Genomic DNA, 21,604 nt, shown 5'->3' with positions numbered 1-21,604 from the left:
GGAGAACGAAGTACGTAACGTGGTTGCTCTTCTTACTATGTACGGAGTAGCAGAGCGTAGCAGGGTCAGCATGAATAAAACCAAGATTATACACATCAAACGAGGGCTGGCTGCTCTGCACAGTCAGTTTAAGTCGTTGGATATCTTGCGATGCTTAGGAGTATTGTTCACCCGATGGCTACGGCAATCAGCGGCGACGAGCTACTGACGTCTGCTTCAGCACGTCCGACTGCACATACGCAACAATTCCCTCCGAACCCACGACCTGCTCCAGAGGGTGGAATACACTGATGTTCATCTGGCCTCGCGACTGCCGCACCCGGAACAGGTACTGCCAATGCCACATGGTATAGCCGATTAATGGCGGCCTTTGGATACTATGTCAGCCAAGGGATGTTGTTTGAGGTCAAATACGAGACTTTAACTCTCCCACACCATTCTGGAGGACTTAATCTCACGAATGTGCGGAACAAGACCTAGCTCTTACCTGCGAGGGACGCTAAGGACTTGGAACCAATGGCAACACGCCATAACGTCAGCGATCCTGGACGTACGTCTTCCCCCGTCCTTTGAACCGCCGGTGGCGGTAGGCACAATTTCGCCTTCTTTTTATCACGTGGCGCGATTCTTTGTTGATTTTAGTTATGATCAGTTACAGATACCTTCCAAAAGGATCCCCTCTACCCGTGAGATATACCGATACCTGAGGCGTCATCATGGCAGCAATGTTTTCGAACTTAAACACCCAATTAAGGATTGGCGACAGATTTGGCGAGCTGTCCTACGTCTTTCCTCGCCCGGCAGCGAGATCGTCTTGGTATACATTAATCAATCGCGAGATAGTCAGCCGCCAACGATTGTACGACATTTACGTGGTAGACTTCCCGCTCTGCCTTATACAGGGTGTTACAAAAAGGTACGGCCAAACTTTCAGGAAACATTCCTCACACACAAAGAAAGAAAATATGATATGTGGACATGTGTCCGGAAACGCTTTCTTTCCATGTTAGAGCTCATTTTACTATCTCTCTTCAAATCACATTAATCATGGAATGGAAACACACAGCAACAGAACGTAGAAGCGTGACTTCAAACACTTTGTTACAGGAAATGTTCAAAATGTCCTCCGTTAGCGAGGATACATGCATCCACCTTCCGTCGCATGGAATCCCTGATGCGTTGATGCAGCCCTGGAGAATGGCGTATTGTATCACAGCCGTCCACAATTCGAGCACGAAGAGTCTCTATATTTGGTACCGTAGACAAGAGCTTTCAAATGCCCCCATAAATGAAAGTCAAGAGGGTTGAGGTTAGGAGAGCGTGGAGGCCATGGAATTGGTCCGCCTCTACCAATCCATCGGTCACCGAATCTGTTGTTGAGAAGCGTACGAACACTTCGACTGAAATGTGCAGGAGCTCCATCGTGCATGAACGACATGTTATGTCGTACTTGTAAAGGCACATGTTCTAGCAGCACAGGTAGAGTATCCCGTATGAAATCATGATAACGTGCTCCATTGAGCGTAGGTGGAAGAACATGGGGCCCAATCAAGACATCACTAACAATGCCTGCCCAAACGTTCCCAGAAAATCTGTGTTGATGACGTGATTGCACAATTGCGTGCGGATTCTCGTCAGCCCACACATGTTGATTGTGAAAATTTACAATTTGATCACCTTGGAATGAAGCCTCATCCGTAAAGAGAACATTGGCACTAAAATGAGGATTAACACATTGTTGGATGAACCATTCCCAGAAGTGCAGCCGTGGAGGCCAATCAGCTGCTGATAGTGCCTGCATACGTTGTACATGGTACGGAAACAACTGGTTCTCCCGTACCACTCTCCACACAGTGACGTGGTCAACGTTATCTTGTACAGCATCAACTTCTCTGACGCTGACATTAGGGTTATCGTCAACTGCACTATGAATTGCCTCGTCCATTGCAGATGTCGTTCTAGGTCTTCCCCAGTCACGAGTCATAGGCTGGAATGTTCCGTGCTCTCTAAGAAGCCGATCAATTGCTTCGAACGTCTTCCTGTCGGGACATCTTCGTTCTGGAAATCTATCTCGATACAAACGTACCGCGCCACGGCTATTGCCCCGTGCTAATCCATACATGAAATGGATATCTGCCAACTCCGGATTTGTAAACACTGCACTGACTGCAAAACCACGTTCGTGATGAACACTAACCTGTTGATGCTACGTACTGATGTGCTTAATGCTAGTACTGTTGAGCAATGAGTCCCATGTCAACACAAGCACCGAAGTCAACATTACCTTCCTTCAATTGGGCCAACTGGCGGTGAATCGAGGAAGTACAGTACATACTGACGAAACTAAAATGAGGTCTAACATGGAAATTAAGCGTTTCCGGACACATGTCCACATAAAATCTTTTCTTTATTTGTGTGTGAGGAATGTTTCCTGAAAGTTTGGCCGTACCTTTTTGTAACACCCTGTATGTGGCACGCAGGACACAGACGAACATTCTCTGCAGTGCGGTGAGGCAAAGGATGTTTGGCGGCTGACGCAACGCATCATCCCACTCCTACGACGCACCGATGACTCCACGATCACGACGGACGCTTTATTTTTCCCAGACGCTGTGTTTTTTCCCTCACAGAAAATGTCGGCCATCCGCTGGACTGGAGGACACGCATAGCACTACGTACTCTCGCTGACCGTAATATCGGGCATGGACTATTGGCCCTATCTACGAGAACAACACGAAATCATCCGACGCCACTTTAAATACAAAACGCACGATGCGAACTTTATAGGCAGCATGTTTTATGACTCCCCCAAAACGGTAGGGAGTCCCAGGTTTACGAAGTTTCGCGGGATAGGATATTAGTCCCAGTGTAGTGACGAGGATGTCACTCCGGCCCTATATTTCTTTCCTCTATTTTTCATATGTGTTCTTTTCCTGGGATATTAAAATTAAATAAATAAAAAATAAAGGAAAAGAATTACATAATTGTACAATGTTTCCTTCCCCCCTGCCTCTCCCTTATCCTGACAGGAGACGGGGACACAGTAACCAGGCCTCCAAGCACGAACCCTGCCCACCCTGCCCTTGAACTATACAATTTTCTTAAAAAAGTGGTAAATATGTAAAAAAAATAAAAAGAAAAAAACAAAAAAAGGGTCTTGTGTCAAGTCCCTAGGGGGAAAACACTGATTTTCAATTTTTATATTGCTCACTGTGCAGATAAACTGAAATAATGCTCAATGCACAGTACTTATTAATATTTTATAACAGGAAAAGAAAAATATGGATAGCATTTAAATTTCCAAGAAAGGGCTGAGAGGCTTAAACAAGTTCGAGTATAAAACTGGATCCTTTCGTTATTCTACATTGTATTAGTTCATGTGCTACGGTTGTACTCATCGTGAAACAGGGCAAGCAAAAATTTCCTCGACATCTTTCACACGTCATAAACGCTACATTTTTAAGTGCTTGTTTTAAAGTATCTATAGAAAAACAAATTTGGTTTACAGTCATCAGAGGTTCTGCCTCATTGTACATATTCCAGAAAACCGTGCGTAACGCTGCTGGAATGTCAAACTGAAATTAATGATAGAAAGCTACGACAGATGTCTCAGTCTGAGCGGGACTATGTAGAGAAGTATCTGGAAGCTAACCGTTGCAAATACAGCAGATATTATTTTCAAAAATGGCTTTGAGCACTATGGGACCCAACATCTGAGGTCACCAGTCCCATAGACTTAGAACTACTTAAACCTAACTAACCTAAGGACATCACACACATCCATGCCCGAGGCAGGATTCGAACCTGCGACCGTACCGGTCGCGCGGTTCCGACTGAAGCGCCTAGAACCGCTTGGCCACCCCGGCAGGCACTTATTATTTTCACTGTGGTTTCCATTTCGCTACCGATCGGACTTTACTTCCCTAATAGCCGTAATTAACTAAGAAGCACCTGATTTAACTCGACTAAATTCTGCTATCTTTATAGAATAAAAGTTTTCATATTTGTGCAGGAAATTATGACTATTAACAAATGACGAGCAAAGGCTCGAAAAGAAGTTAAGGAAAAACCAGATATTGTTCCCAGAATTGACTGACCGCAGTTTTAATTCACCACTGACAGAGAGTAGCTTGATAAGTTCTGTCTATGTAAATTTTAAAATAAATGACGTCTTCGGCGAAAGATTGACAGCCTCCGGGAACGATTCAAGTCTTCCGCAATCACGTCTCGTTCCTTCTGCAACAAGGCTCTCGACAGACCATAAAAACTTCAATGGCGGACGCGCGCAAATCCCACTTATAAAACTTTCATTTCGCATCGCCCACCCTCCCCCGCCGACCGCAGCACGCTCGCCCACCGATAGGGGCGCAGATAGCATCCGGGGGATACCTAGTAAAACAGGGCGCCGCGGAAGATATTTCTAATAGCAAGACCGCATTTATGACCGCGGCGGGGCGAGTCCCGGGGAATAGCCCTGCCTTCCTTCCCGCCCCATCTGCAGCCCTTCTATCGAGATTTATCGGACCTCGTCGGCTTCCTCCGTGGCCCTCCTCCACCTCTGCACCCCCCCCCCCCCTCCACCTCCTCCTCGTTCTGGAGGGCAGACCCTCCTGCGAGCCTTCGGACCCGGGAGTCGGACCTGTAATACAGTTTTATACCGATACCGATCTGTGTGGAAATTGGACGGCCAGATTCTGGCTCGTAAACATTCATTAGACGGCGCAGGCGATGGTGGAGGGTGTGGGGTTGGAGGCGGTTATGCGGTCGGTGGGCAAAGGGGTGAGCTGGGTGGGGTGGCAGAGGGGGGGGGGGGGGGAAGAATGCTACCTCGTCTGCCGGTGGGAGGCACGGCCAGCTAACGCAGGAACACCTGCGAGCCCTCTTCGCATTCCCAGCGACCTTCCGGAAGGGCTTATTCACGCTATGCTTTCAGCCCGAACGATTCGTGTTAACATACCATCTTACAATACCGAAACCACCTCACGCGAACCACTCTCCAGAAACGCAGTACTGTCCTCCACGTCCAGAGATTCCTTGGATCTGATCCCCCTCTGTGCCCTAGTTTCTCTTGTTGTTGTGTCGCTTACGTGAGAAACATCTGAGCTTCTGGAGAGGTGTTTTAACATGTACCTCTTGTACACTGTGTTGAAAGAATTCACCTTACGACAGTGAAAGAAACAGTGGAAGGGACCATACGAATCGGTAGAATATGCACTAACTGACTAAAAAGGTGAACTCTTACATGCATAGTAGAGACGACATGAAACCTTAAGGTCGGAAAGGGATGTGATGTTACTTCATAAATTACAAAATTGTGCGAATTTAAAAAGAGTTTACGTATGATAATGTAACCAGTTTGGTACCGATGCATGCAGCGATTCGATTGGCATGGGTATCAAAGCCAGCCAGCCTCTGTGGACGAGCGGTTCTAGGAGCTTCAGTTCGGAGCCGCGCTGCTGCTTCGGCCGCAGGTTCGAATCCTGCCTCGGACATGGATGTGTGTGATGTCCTTAGGTTAGTTAGGTTTAAGTAGTTCTAAGTCTAGCGGACTGACGACCTCAGATGTTAAGTCCCATAGCGCTTAGAGCCATTTGAATCAATCAAAGCTATCGTACCCTCTCCTCAGCCAAGAAGGCAAAAAAATTTCGTAACTGGTCCCTTATATACTGGATACTGACAGTGGGGCGGAGTTGATGTCTGAGGTAATACAACACTTGTTGATTTGAGAATATGGTTGTGCCTCAACATAATGCTGACAGTTCGTAGAGACATGTGCGATGTAGGGACGAGCAATGTCCTGTTGAAAAATGGCACCACGATATTATAACACGGAGGTAGGACACGTGTGCAAGTAGTATGCTCCTGAATTACCATTGTGCCGTTAGAATTCCATCAATCACTACCAGCTATGATTGAAGTCATAATCCATGACTCCCCACACCATGACGTCAGGATTAACACTGCTGTCCCTCTCCACAATGCTCTAACAGGCCTCGTATCAACACCAAACACAAACAATGCTAATGCACTCCGAGGCCCGTTGCACCTATAAAAGAGAACTGCATTAGCTGTGTTACTTTTAAGTATCTGGTAATAAATTGTTGTTACGTAAGTTGTATAAACCTGCAATGTATGTTTCCAGGAATGCAGTTAAATTAAAAAATATATTATATTCTTTTGGCAAATTGTAATGTAATTGTAATTTCAGTTTACATACCGTAAAATATTTTCGACCGCTGAGCTGTATATGGGAGAGATATTCATAAATCCAATAACGTTTTTGTTCCCCTATTCTTCTTTTCCTTCAGTCTCGAGATATCTTCTCCTGGATGTAGGCCTCTTTGAAAGATTTTCATGTCGCTCTTTTCTGGGCAGTCTAGATCCAGTTTTCCCGCATATAGTTGGATCTCATCTTTCCATCTCGCCAGAGGACGTTCGAACCTTTCCTCTGACATTCTCGGACCTCACTGCATGAATGCTGAGACTCATTTGAAGTTGTTCCTGGCCACGTGACATGCCCAACGCTACTTCAGTCCCGCTATCTGCTCGAGATTGTCGTAGATACTCGTTCTTTTCCTTATCTCTTCGTTCTTGATCCTGTTGCTGATTCACTCTCCAAGCACTGATCACTGACAGGGCTCATTAATTTGGTCTTTTTAAGCCTGCGACTTGGGAAGCATATCTGAGTTCTTGGATCACTGTTGACAATTGGTTTGTCTCTCTTATAAAGAGAATGATCTGCAAAACGAATATGGTTGATACGTTTACCATCTATGTTGAAACCTTTCTGTCGGCAGGATAGGCAGTTGACACATCCACCAGAGCCAAAATTAATAATCACTTAGCTGATACTACGTACACTTGTCTGGCGATTTTTCTCACGGAAGCCTTTACAGTAATACACAGTTCCTTAAATTTTACGAGTAAAGTCGTAGTCTCCTAAATATAAAGGAATAAGCTGTAGTAGCTGCTGGCTCTGTTTAACGCCCTCAGCACTGCCAAGGTTTCGATCGTGTCGAGCGGTTTCTCATAGTCTTATGAAGGCCACGTGATGTGGGATATGATCCTCCCTACATTTCGCTATTAATGTACTTACTGCTTGAATATAGTCAGTTGAACTGAAACCTTTTCTGAATCCCGCCCTTTCGAATGGCTGATAAAAGTCAAATGTTTGATTCAAGTAGTTGTCAAAATTTCTACTCACAGTTTGTAAAAGATAATAAGGCCTGTAATTCTCGATAATCGCGTTATGAATGACTTATGCATTTTGCCATCACTCTGGAATCTTCCCTCCCTCTAGAAATTCGCTTAATAGAATTAGGAGTGCTTCTTCAACTGCTTATCTTACAGTTTTAAGCATCTCGCTTGTAGTCTGGTCTCCTCTTGGAGCCTTACAATTCTTGAGTTTTTTCAGGGGTGTCTGCATTTCTTATTCATTGATAGCTTCCAGTTCTTCCGCTGCCACATTCATTACAGATTTTCATGATCCATTATGCAAGCTTTGGCTCGTCACTGTAGAGCGGCCGATAAAAGGCCTCGGAAATTGTTATAATTTTGTCTCTTGCAGTAAGAACTTCTCTTCTGCCAGTCTGAATTTTGTGGATGATCAGATTGCCTTTTGCTTGTCTGTAATGAAGGACCCACGTATTCACATTGTTTTCGTCTTGTGGATCACGGGTGTTTTGCATACTCTAATCTCTTCTGATAAACTTCTTTGCGTTTCTGTTGAGGTTTTTGTATTGTCCGAGTCTCTGTAAGTGTTTCTCCTTTCTTCTATAAGCTATTCTGTTTCATGGCTAAATTCCGGATTTTTCCGTTTTTGGAGTGCACTCACTGCCTTTACTGTAGTTCAAATACTACTGGTAATTTCTGTCGATAGTTCCCTCATTCTACTCCTCTCAACTTTTCTTCTGGTAATTGCTTGCCTATTCATTGAATGAATTCCTTCCTTCTCTCTTCTCATTTTCTGTAGCTCTGGTCTTCCTTTCCATTATACGTTTTCTCTCGAGTCGAGTCTTAACATGAATTCTGGCTCTAACCTACGATCGCTTCCTGTATTGAACCGATTTAGACTGACACATCTAAACACATTCGTTTGTTCGAGTGTTAAGACGTGGTCTCTGTTTCATAGTTAACCGTACCATCAGGGCTTCTCCAGGTCCACGTCCTTTCCGGATTTTACTTGTAAAATTTGTTCATACAGTAAAACGTTCTTTACTAAAATTATGAATCATCATTTCACCTCTCTGGTTTATCGTTCCAGGTCCAAAGTTACCAACGACGGGAAGCTCTTCTGGAGACGTCACTCCAACCTTGTGAATAAAATCACTGGTTGTTAAGGAAAGTGTGATTTTTCTGAAATTTTTGCTGTTGTCAGATCTTCAGAGAACTGCTACAGCTCTTCAGCTGTTGAGGTGGAAGTGGCTGCGAAGGCATAAATGATGTGAAGGCTAATCTTAGTATTCACCTAAAGGGTCACTTAGATCACTCTGCCTAAAATGGACAGGGTCTTGGTGGCGAGTTATTTTTCCCCATTGTGAATTAGCAGAGCTAAACCGCCATTGTGTGAATTAAGTTATTCTGAAATAGGAGATGTTTGGAGTTGAAGAAAGTAGTCCCTTCGCCTCTCACTCTCGTCTCACTAATTCCGATTACGTCCTATTTGACATTCTTCAATTCGTTTTCGAAGCATGCTAAATGTTCTACAACTCTCATGGTAAGAATATTATACGCTGCAACGCAGAAAGTTTTATTCAAGTTGTTTCTAATTTCTTATTTTTTAATTTGCTGTTTAAATTTATCTGTCAAATTTTTGCTCCTCCTCTCCCCCCCCCCCTCCCCCCCAAGAATCAGACAGACATTACAATGCGGGATTCTGAGGCATGCTTGTTTTAGAGTTCAACGTTTTCATTTAGGGAAGATCTGGCCCACGTTTCCTCATGCTGGATGCTGGCATACTAGTCCACTGCAGGTTGTGAGAGTAGATGTGCAGGGAGAGCATTGGGGGGGGGGATGAGTTATATCAGTATAGGACAAGAGTATGATCATTAGTGGCGTCATGGACGCAGTGCCCTTCAAAGACTAAAAGTGAGGCACAAAAGCTAATAGTGAATCTGATATTGTTTATTGTTTGCATTCAAACTTTTTCATCTACAAACTTAAACTTGATAGCAAGCGTAGAAAAGGAAATTGTGGATATAGTGGTTCAAACAGAAAAAGGTGGACCACTGATGTACTGCGGCAGCAAAATCGTAGCACTTCTCTACATCGATTTATGAAGTGACAACCCTGGGGATGGACCATGGGCCAAAGCTAAATTATAGTTTACAATGAAAATTATAAAAAATCGAGACTTCACATACCAGCTGCATATCACTATCCTTATTATAACATTTGAAATCATTTGACAGTTGTTCTAGCGTAGTTAGAGACAGAGTAACGGACCACACGCGTGGCTGAGGCATACGATGGTTCACAAAGAGAGCTACTTAAAATTATGAAAATTCACAAGGAAATTGAATGTCATCATTCTTATTATAACACACGCAAACATTTTATAACCATTCTACATTGGTAGGGGACATAATACCAAATATGCGGATTACAAAGAAAACTAGTTAAAATTAAGATGGTCCACACGCATATCGACACGAAATACAGTATATTATAACCTGTGCAGTTGTCAACAACCTCAACGTGATCACTAGCGAAATCTACAATTAGGAGACAAACTATACTTCAAGCGGTTCTGCATGTACTAAGGTGAGCTGCACAATGCATGCGGAAACGATGGTTCGACCACACAGTCCAGTTACCATCTTTGATCAGCGTTGCCTACCCAGAAGTTTGAGTTGGCAATGCTGCAATTAACTATAACAAACTACCAAACACTCTGACTGCGCTGGAGCGAGTTTTGAACTGATCTCATCTACTCGTTTACTCATTCATAGAAAATGGATGAAAGGAAGCGGAGCTAAGCAAGGACAGAACACAAATAAATAAATAGGGAATGGTGCTTATTCCTGCTCCAGAGGCTCTATGTTGAACTGCCAGAGTACGAAGTCGAGATTTGCACAAAGCCAGTCTACTACAGCGAAACTCTCGCTTAGCAGTAATGAAAGAGTTTTATCCCAACTCTTTCAATGTTTCATAATAGAAATGAAAGTTCAGGATGACCAGCTGGTCATATTAAGCTTCTACACTAACGCTTGTGAAAATTGCAACACCCTGTAAGGATAGCCAGAATAAATTCAAATTCGTGAGGTGAGTACAACAGTGAGCTAGAAAATTAATCATCGAGATTGCTGGAATATGTACACGAGAAAAGAGCAGCAGACCTTGTTACCTGGCAAGTCGGTATTATGTCAGGCTCAAAACACGATTAGCTGCCGACAGAAATGGAAATGTGACTTCTAACGTCAGCGTGCTTTTGTCGACGTCAGCCGCTGCAGTACCAACATACGAATTCGGAGGTAAACAACACTCGCTTTCTGGGAAACCGATGGTGGTGTACTAGATGATGTGGGTATGAAGAACCAGAGAATACTAAAACACTCATTTTTGTCACAGTACGTGGTCATCGCCGTCTGACGTAATGTGATCCTCAGCGCTGGCTTACAGTCTGAGCGTAAACTGATGAGCGGCCGGCCTGGTAGTCTAACGGTGGAGGGCGTGCCTAAAACTGAGTTGTCGCGGGTTCGAGTCCCTGCTGTACCACGGAACGACGCGTTGTTCAGATTTCACCTTCGATAAGTTAGGTGGATTAAGGACCTATAAGTCACCGACACTGCGTTCAATTGAAAAGCTTGCTCTCGACCATTGAGCAACACGAAATTATTATTTTTATAACTGAAGAGTGAGCAGCGCTTGTGTTCATGTAAGCGGTCTTTCCAGAAGGGAAGAACGCTACAACTGCCGTCTAGCAGTGTAGTAGAACGTGCAGTGATATATGTAGAGTACTCTCGTATTCGATTTCTTCGTAAGTTTTATGGGTTACTAATTTCTGTATTCCGTACTGTGTTAACGTATTTAATCAGAAATAAAGAGTCCCTGACCATGTCTGTACACTGTCTCGCTACTGATTTAAAAGGCGTGATACTGAAGGAGTGATCTAACTTTGTGAAGCAGCTTGTAGATGCTCCTTGTGGCGAAGTGGGGTAGACAGATTGGAGATCCACTTGATCGCTGTTCAATTTATAGACCGACTATAACACTGATGCACTAGAAAAGGTATGTACCTATCTCTGTGGACGGTTCGACGGAATGAATGTCACTGTGCTGCCATCAGTTCCATAAACACGTCGTAATAGTCACATGGACGCTGGTGTTGGCGAGCTGAATGCGATTATTTGGTGTCCTACAATGAAAGAAGTGAATCAGGTGAAAGGGAATGCAGACGTTTAAAAATGAAATTGAAAGAACGTGCAAAATAGTTAAGCGAGGATGATTATAGCACTAACGTAAGGCTTTAGAAGCATGCAGAACTACGGGAAAGACAGATGCCACCAGTAGGAAAATTGGAGACCTTTGGAGAAAAGAGGAGCAATTGTTTGATATCAAGAGCTGGAATACCATACCATTCTGAGCAAAGAATGGAAAAGATGGAAGGAATATATCGAGGGTTTACATAAAATAAGGGAAACAACTGTTGTAATAAAGAGGAAGCAGATGAATATGGAACTGGAGATTTGAAACTGGGAGAGGATTTGGCAAAGCACTTAAAGAACAAAGTGGTCACAAGGCACCTGTAATAGACCACACTTTCTCTCAGAATCATTCGGATCCTTGGAAGGGCAAACCATGAAAAAATTATTTCACCTGGTTGCAAAATAATGACACGAATTATTTTCAGAAGAATAGAAGAACAGGTAGAAGCCAACCTCGTGGAAGGTCAGTCTGGGTTCAGCAGAAATGGATACGCGAGGAAATGCTGACCCTGCGACTTCTCATAGAATATAGGTTAAGGAAAGGCAAACCTAAGTGTATAGCATTTGTAGATTTAGAGAAAGTTTCTGACGGAGTTGACTAGACTACAATCTTTGAAATTCCGAAGGATAACAGGAATGAAATACAGGGAGCGAAAGGTTATCTGCAACTTGCACAGATACAAGTTTGCAGATATAAGAATCGAAGCCACAGTGGAGAAAGGATTGAGGCAGGGTTGAAGCCTGTCCCCCACGTTATTGGATCTGTACATCGAGCAAGTAGTAATGAAAACCAAGGAGAAATTCAGTAAGAGAATTAATCAGGAAGAGGAAATAAAAACTTTAAGATTTGCCAATAACTTGTAATTCTGTCAGAGACGGCAAAGGTTTTGGAAGAATAATTGAACGGAATGGATAGTTCTTATGAAAACTTCTGACATGAACATCAACAAAAGTAAAACAAGGGTAATGGAGTGTAATCGAATGAAATCGGACAATGCTGTTGGAAAGAGATTAGAAAAAGGAAACATTATAAGTAGTCGATGAGTTTTGCTACATGGCGTGCAAAATAACTGTTGAGGGACCGAAGAACACAGGAAGCAATATACGGACTGGCAATATTACGGAAAGCATTGCTGGAAAAGTGGAATTTAGTGAAGTCTAAAATCAACAAGATGTTATGAAATCTTTTCTGAAGATAATTGTATGGAGTTTATCCTTATACGGAAGTGAAATGTGGACGATAAATGGTTGAGTCAAGGAGACAACAGAAGCTTCTGAAACGTGGTGCAACAGAAGAAAGCTGAAGATTGGATGGGTACATCTAATGCTAAATGAGGTGGTGCTGAATCGAAGTTGGGCGAAAAGATATTTATGGCAGAATTTGACTGAAAGAAGCGATCAGTTGATAGGATACGTTCTGTGGCTTCAAGGACTTGTCATTATGGTAATGGACGGAAGTTTGGAAGAGTAAAAATTGTACAGCGAGACCAAGAATTGAATACATTAAGCAGGTTCAAATGGATATGTGTTGCAGGAGCTATACAGAGGTGTAGAGGCTGCACAAGACAGAATAGCATGGAGGGCTGCGTCAGACCGATCTTTGGACTGAAACCCAACAACAAAAACAGCAACAGTCAACAATGGTGACTGCACACTCGATGAATGCTACCACGATGGCTACAGGACACTTGATTGCGCAGTTGAAAGGCTTAGAGGACAAACAAGGTCTAGAGACTCACTGATGCAATTTTCTCTCCCTAACTCGACGTTAGGTAACCTGGGCGGGAACCGTTATATCTAGAAGGATTTATTAGAGCCTGAGTTACTAACACTGCTTCAGCCATCAGGACAGCATGACTATGCCAGAAATAGGGGAATTGATAAACTATGTGATGTGAGATGAAAACTTGACAGTTTTAGATGAATGGAACGCAACTGTAAGGGAAAGTACGGAAGGTTATGTACTTATTGACGGGGGGGGGGGGGGGGGATGGGGGGGGGGTAAAGGAAAGTAGGCTTCTTTTATACCGATTTAAAGAAGTAGTTTTGGAGAACATCATCTGTCAAATTAAAATAAGACGAAAAGTGTATCTAGAGGCAGCGATCTTCGCTGCTAATGTAAGTATATAACCCAATTTATTTTTTATGTTTCAGCTTCTGCCATAATCAGTTGATCACGATATCACAACTGATACAATTTATTTCATCATGGTACACAGGTTGGTAGGCAGGTGTTTGTAGTCTTGTGTTAACTGCAACCACCTGCAACCCACACGTAGTACTATGGCGAGATACGATGCATCAAATTCGATGGCTATAAACGGCGAAACTATCTATATGAGAAACAATAAAAAGTAAATAAAATAAAAGATGAAAAAATTACGATTTAGACTGAAAACCTCTTACAAAATTAACATAGAAGAGGGCATAATTGAGAAAAAACAACAATTTATACAGGGCGGTATCAGCTGCACTACAACACAGTTCAAGAAGCATTAAGTCACACTCTGGATTGTAAAGCATAGACCGGTGCTTGAATGGACTATAATTTAGCAGTGATGACAGTAGGTTGGGATAAAAAGTATAGTAGCTACCTAAAAACGTAAAAATTAGCACAAGAAATGAAAAGACGAACAGCCTTAAAGCTGTCGGAGGGCCGGTGCCTTATAATAAAGGCCTGCATCACAAGAGGCGAGTAATGCGCTCGTCTTTTACAAACTGAAGCACGTAGTCCTGCTTCCCTCGCCTTTGCGTTCTTCTGACGTATCACTCCGTGTTCACCACGGTTTCTCTAGTAACCAAAGTAGTGAAGTCACACACAAATGTCGTCGAAGCAGCTCCCTAGGAATGCTTTCTGTCTATCTTTGATTACATGCCACAGTGTTTAGAGGTGTTAATGATAGACAGTATGTGAGGTCACCATAGCAGAGATTGTGTGCGTTACTGTTTTGTTATGTAAAAAAATTTTTGTCTGTGGCGTACTTCAGTTACATTTAGCCTACGGGGGTTTTATTTTTCACCAAAGTTAGTATATTAAATTCAGTTACCAGAATACTTAGCACAAAATAAAGACTGACCAATGAAAGAAACACAAAATATTCTAAAATAACAGCATCTAAGACTCAGAACTACTCTTTTATAATTATATTCTGTGCTTCTTGTCATTTCTGTAGTCTTTCCTTTACTTTCAATTTTGTCAAAAGTCTTCTGTGAGTTATCTAACGTCATATGGTCTCACATGGCCCCACCGAACAGTGCCATCGAACAGATCCATTAACCAGATAACCATTAAACCAAAAAGACTTTACAGTTTAAACCGTAATTTTTACGAAAAATTGTCACTCAAGACGGTGACAGTAAATAACGCAAAAGAGCTGTTTGGTAAACGAACAAATTCATTTGACCTACACTAAAGTAGATTTAACCGAGAAAGTAGAGTCAGCTTTCCGAAAGTAAGCTTCTGCAGCACAGAGCGACGTGGTAGTCATGGCCTTTAGGGAGACAGAAAAACTGACATTAATAAAAACGCTGTGCTCGTTAGAAATTTAGTGATGAGTGTAAGAATGAAATGAGAAGAAATAATATGGAAAATACTTCTCAGATCTAGCTATCTAGTGAACTGTTGCATCATTTCGTATTCTATTGAGGGATTCTGTAAATTAAATTAATAGAGACAGAAAAGGTGCTGATAGTACAAACATGTAAGAAACAGTGGAAAGTGAGGGGGGGGGGGGGGGGGGAGGAGAGAGCGGCGTCGGCTGGTGATGCATATGACGTTAGAAGTGTAAGAGTGGTCGTTTCAAGTTAGTACAGCGATTGTACGATTGCTTTGGTGCCGAGAGTTCAAGCACTGTGTCGGTTACAGGAAGCCATACGGCAGAACAGGAAGCGAACGGTGAACCGGTTACGCTCCTAGGTGGAACGAAGGCGCGAGACGGAAGCGCATGGCTTCCTCTACAGTTCCGAAAACGATACCGCTGCACCGTGTCAAACGATCGCTTCGGCAGTTACGCCGGGTGCAGCCAAACAATGCTTCCAGCTTCAAAGGGCGTCCTATACGTACAGGAGTTTTCTGTTCTTTGCGCCATTCACTTCATCCTCGGAATGGCATAATGGCACCTCTGCCGTGGAAGTGGGGTTTACCAAGAGAAACTCTTCAAGGAAGTCACTTATTGGGCTGTAAACCGTATGTGTTTTTGCCAAGAAGTACAATAACTCAGAAAAAATACCCCGCACTTAGCATACCGAATTTACGTGCTCTTGCCTCTCAGATAAAAAAAAATCTAGAGACACTTTTACAAATGAACCTCTGCTTCTACAGAGGGAGTGACAATCTATCAATTTCTTCTGGCTTTGAAATCACGCCATAAATTTCGACGAACGCAGTTGACTTACCTGCTGTTACAACAATCTTTCCAGCCTTCGTGTCTAGCCTACTGAAGGAAGCCTGTCAATCAATATTTGATTCCTAGTAAACAGTGACACCGCAATTCCATCGAAATATTTTACAGTATTGCGATTTCCTCGCTTGGGTAATAAGGCTGTAATTACGCATCATCGGCTGAATTACGAGCCCATTTCATCCACTACCGAAATAGTCATCTTCGTCGCTGACCGGACTCTAAAACAGACCCATACACCACCAGATATATTACAACCGATGCAGAAACTTAGAGATGGTAAATGTCTAAGCGCAGCGTTCTCGTGCTTCAGAGCAGTTTTTTTTTATTTGGTGAGACTAAGTTCTTCAGACGTATTTTACATATAAATAGGACAATATTATATTATTACACGTGACGTCTCTTTTGCAGTTGCCGTAACAAGTGCTTTCACAGCAACCTGTGGCTAAATTTCTTTTTCCAAAGAGGTTAATCTACCCCTCCGTAGCCCTTCAGAAAAGCGTGCGCCAACCCCACTTTAAAAGAGATAGGTTCTATTTCACGGGGAATGCTTTGTAACGATGTCTACCGACGGGGAAGAAAGCTGTTCCTCGCTAAACAAATTTATTCGCAGCAAAATACAATTTTTTTTGTGCGGCGCAGGAAAAAATAGCGTTCGCCCGACGACGATACTATCGTCTGAGAGGCAAATGACCTGCAATATCCGAGACAGCGTGCTCCGTACATCGTGCGGCGATAATGAGAACCTGAGGAGACTACTCAGTCATGCGCAATCTTTCAAGTGTTTATCGGAGCTTTGTATCCTCTATCTTACTTTCCTGTCTGACTGAAAAAGTTGTCTGATACCTGTATTTTCCACTCAGCGATGATAAGTAATTGGCAAACTCTAAGTAAACACAACACATCTGTCTTAGAAGTCGGCGAAGACAATAACTTAATAGAGGATCAATTTGGATTTGGAACAGAAAGGGAACAAGAGAGAGTGATGATGATATTGAAACAAAAAAAGTAACGGAAGTAAAGAGGGAGGTGTATGTGTGATTCGTAGCACGCAAAAATAAATTTGATCGAGAAGAAATGAAAATATTATTGAAATAATTACAGTAGATTGGAAGGACAGGAAACTTAAGACACAGAGAAAGTTAAAGAAACTGATGCAACAGCTGTTATTAGAGGTGTGACATATGGTTGCTGCATGCATTCAGCCCTCTGCAATATTTAATATCACCGATTTGTGGATGAAATCTTGAATAATATAAGCAGAAGGAAGGCCTTAGAAGGTAGAAAGGAAGTTATTAACTACACAGGCTATCAGGAGGTCCTATCAGTAAGCGAAAAAAATTGAGAAAATTGTTGACATAAGAAGGAGAAAAAAGTATCCAAGGGAAAAGTAATGAAGGGAGTCAATACGCACAACCCAGAAAATACAAATCACAATTCCTTCACTTACTTAGGAAGCATGCGTACTCCAGCTGCAAGCTGTACCGCAACAGTAAAATCAGGACAGAACAAGAAGAGGAAGCATATAGAAAAATGTAAGTACTCCGACAGCTATAGCAATAGGAATTGATGTAAGAAAATGATTTGCAAAATTTTTTATTTATAATGTAAGTACATATGGCCTACAAGGTTGAAGAGGATGAACAAAGAAAGCAGAGAAACATGTGGAAGGCCTTGTAATATGGCTGTGGAAACGGACGGAAACGGATGGGGTGAAGAATAGTGAAGTTCTCAAAACAGTAAAGATTACATGAACTCCTCTGAACTACATCAGAAAGAAAGAAACGCTCTGGGTTGAACAATTTTTAAGGAAAAACTGTCTGAGGGAAAGAAAAGTTAGAGAGAGAGAGAGAGAGAGAGAGAGAGAGAGAGAGAGAGAGAGAGAGAAAGAGAGAGAGAGAGAGAGAACGTTGGTGAGGATGCTAACATACCTGAGGAAGGGAATATTCTTTAGAAACATTGTGGACGACAAAGATAGATGTGCAAATGTTGTCGTTGATTTTCAAACGATTTTTATCAAAGCATTTCGAAACTTAATTCCTGTGAGACTCTTTAATGATACCTGGGAGAACGCAAGTCAACTGTAATGAGGAGAAGGCGTAATTAAAAATTTAAAATTAGAGCACTTCAACCAGAGTGTATCCTCGCCGGTCTCTAACATCGAAATCGAGATGAACGCACCGGCTTCGCCCATGCCGAGTTACCTGGTTTCGCGTCCGCACACGGGCGACGTACGTGGACTTTGCTTCAGCTGGCAATACCCTCAGACATCGTAAGCTAATGTGCGCATGCTTTCCTCGTCCAGTTATGTTGATATTTCCGAAGTTTTCTGATCACCGACATTACTTTCTTACAGAGTTAATCGCTTCCTCTAGGTTTCCCTCAAGTTTGTTATTGTGACTTTGTACACGGTTGGATGTTCTTGGCTTACACGTCTTGGGTTAATCTCGGTTCTTCTTCTCGAATGTGTGTACTGTTTTGGCCGCGACCACTCGGCCCTTGAAGCCACTCGCTGCTTCTCAGAAACCGAATCGTTGAACCCACATACCCGCGTAGTGCGTTACTAAAATGATAGATCTAAGGAAAAGTTTATGTAATTAAGAATAACGTAAACTAATGAGTAATCAGTATTGTTTGAAAGCTATTTTTGCACCCCCACCCAGGAACCACTTTGATGAGAACTAAACTTTATAATGTAAAATTCGTTGTCGATCACCTGTATTGGGGGTGTATGATGTTATTATTGCCTCTCATGACGTCGATGTTAATACTGGGCGTTATGCTCTAACCTTCTCTCTATGTTTAAAACTTTGTGTTGCCTGTAGAGTTTTTTAAACTTCCTGACAGATTGAAACAGCATACCACATCCCGTCTCGAACCAGATACGTTGCCTTCTACGGACATAACATGCACTTTTTTTTTTTAAAAAAAAGAAAGAAGTTTGTTCAGTCTCTTAACGGGTGCTATGACACTCAATATACACCACGGGAGGTATTGTCTAAGGGTCTAAACCACTGACAAGAAAACCAAAATGGAGCAATATAACGCAGTCATCAGACAGAAACAAAAACATGGAACTTCGTGGCGGATTACAACTCTGTGGTGGCTGAGGCTGGAACTCGGAACCTTCGCCTTCCACGGGAAAGTGCTCATATCAACGCACTCGCTGCCGTAGGGTGAAAATTAAGCTCTCCAATCCAATTTAATTCGACGAAAACTTTCAGGTTTCAAATCCTCTTTTCCGTTAATTGATTGCCCCAGATAAACGTATTCTGTAACACTGTTTAGTACGTTGCAGTTCAGTGTTACTTGTACTGCATCTACCCACTTGTTATGTATAAGCTTAGTTTTCAAAATGGTTCAAATGGCTCTGAGCACTATGGGACTTAACATCTATGGTCATCAGTCCCCTAGAACTTAGAACTACTTAAACCTAACTAACCTAAGGACATCACACAACACCCAGTCATCACGAGGCAGAGGAAATCCCTGACACCAACGGGAATCGAACCCGGGAACCCGGGCGCGGGAAGCGAGACGCTACCGCGCGACCACGAGCTGCGGACTATAACCTTAGTTTTACAGTGATTTATTTTAAGTCCAACTTCCTGACAACGATCTGTTAAGTCTTTTATAGAGGACTACATTTCCATCTTACTCTTAGCAAGGACCACTATATCGTCAGATAACCTCAGGTTCGTGAGCCTTTTACCATTTATCCTTATTCGTCTGTTGATCCAAATAAGTTTGGACATAGCCATGTTGAGAACTGCTATAAATAACTTCGGGGATATAGGATCTCCCTGCTTTACTCCTTTTCCAATCGGAAATTCGCACTTCTTTTTTCCTATGTTGATAGATGCTACGGATGTGTCATAAATGTTGCACAATATGTTTATATATTTTGTTTCCACTCCTTGCTCGGCACTGCTTGTATGACTGCAGTGTGACTGACAGAATCAAAGGCTTTTGCGAAGTCAATGAAGGCTACGCATAGTGGCATTTCATACTCATTGGATCGACTAATTACCTCACGCATTGTGTTTATATGGTCAATTGTACCCGTAAAATTACAGACCAGTATCCTTAACACAATTATTATTATGATGTTAAGGATACTGGACTGTAATTTTACGGGTTCGTTCTTTGGATTATTTATGTGTAGGAGTGACCTGCGCTTTTTTTTCCTGTCACTTGCGACTTTGTGGTGAGAGATTCGCGAGAAATGGAAGCTAAGTTAGGAGCCAATGCCGTAGAGTAGCCTACTATTTCCAAAACTTTAGCGGGATGCTATCCGGACTTGGGGACGTACGTATTTTCAGTTCTTTCAGTTGCTTACCCATGCGAGGGATACATAGGCCCGCGACTATACTCGTTATTTCGAGGTAGTGCCGAAATTGTTCCTTCTCCTTCTTTTCGCGGCCTGCCTCTTGCTCAAGAGACATGTACATGATGACTGGGATAGACCCTCACGTACAGCAGCTTTGGGAACCACCGGTCTACGGCTCTGCTCTATAACAATATAACCAGGTACTTCGGCACGGAAGTTGATTATACGTTGTTTGTTCCTCGCAGCTTGTCTGCATTACTCCAGACGACCTAGTGCAGCCACGCCTCTTTAGAGTGCTGACACATGTAGGGCGCCCGGGCCACGAGGAGCTGACGGCTCGCGGGCTGGCTGCGGCACTGCCGGCGCTCTGCTGGAGTCTGGCGCTGCGGCCGCACTTCCGGCGCGCTGAATAATTGAGGCGGGGCCCGGCCTGCCTCGCCGGGCCTGGAGCGGTCTGGAGCGCACCGCCGCTATCGGCCGCCGCACGCCACGGCACGCCGGGCCGGGCCTCGCCGTGGCGGCGCTTCCTTCCTTCCGGCCAGCGCTCGTCCTTCCGCCCAGACCTCCCCCCCCCCCCCAACCCCCCCAATCCCGGCGCCACACGCCGCCAACAGCAGCGGCGGTCAAAGGTCCCCCGCCGTCGCCCGGGACCGTTCTCGCTGGACATCCACCGCTCACTAACGCGTCCTCCAGGGTTGTCCACAAGAGTGAACTGACCGAATGCGTCCATGTACTTCTTCAGTACGTACATGCGTAATAAATAACCGTAAGTATACGACTGTGTTCCGTAAATGACCGCACGGTTGTGGCGGATCATACGTGGCAGCTATTGAGGCCGGTTTATGGTATGCTCTGGCAGTGGGTCAGTCCCTGGTCTGAATCCGGCGAGGTACGAACTGGCCGCACCAGCGTGTTTACAGGGTGACAGTTACTGAACTATTTGAAAAAAAAAAAAAACTACTGCGTGCATACACTTTATCCAACATGTAAACGTCGTTAAAGGTATTCGCATTTATGTTATGATCGATACGCCTTCCATCACTGGCGGTGATGTGTTCAGATCTGGAGACTATGTCGGCCAATCGAGGTCTAGGCCAGTGGCCTCTCGGTACCCCAGAGCCAGATTGCGGCCCCCCAAGTGTTCATCTAGGACATCTAAAACTCTCTTCCTTCGATGGGGTCGAGCTCCGACCTCCATGAACCACATCATGTCGAAATCAGGGTCACTTTGGATAATGGTGATCAAATCATCTTCCAAAACCCTCACCTACCTTACTGTAGTTACCGTGCCATCAAGGAATATCGCATCGATTATTCTGTGACTCGTTGAGGGCGAGGAGACTTCTCGATAGCGAAATGCGGATTCTCAATGCCCCAAACGCGCCAAATTAGCTTATTGACGAGCCCAGCCAAGCAAATGGGCTTTGTCGCTAAACCTATCCATGCAT

General features: G+C 43.5%; 1 protein-coding gene across 1 annotated transcript in view; it reads left to right on the top strand.

The window, feature by feature from the left end:
- The window catches only part of LOC124788658, a 55,226-nt gene extending 34,657 nt beyond the window's left edge, over positions 1 to 20,569 (top strand). Inside the window, exon 2 of the mRNA XM_047255933.1 lies at positions 20,402 to 20,569. Within this exon, the coding sequence (XP_047111889.1) occupies positions 20,402 to 20,569 (168 nt within the window). The remainder of the gene's footprint in view (positions 1 to 20,401) is intronic.
- The last annotated feature ends 1,035 nt before the right edge of the window (positions 20,570 to 21,604 follow it).

Source organism: Schistocerca piceifrons, chromosome 3, assembly GCF_021461385.2.
Source record: "Schistocerca piceifrons isolate TAMUIC-IGC-003096 chromosome 3, iqSchPice1.1, whole genome shotgun sequence".
Classification (NCBI taxonomy): Eukaryota; Metazoa; Arthropoda; class Insecta; order Orthoptera; family Acrididae; genus Schistocerca; species Schistocerca piceifrons.
This window is presented reverse-complemented; position numbering and strand designations above follow the sequence as displayed.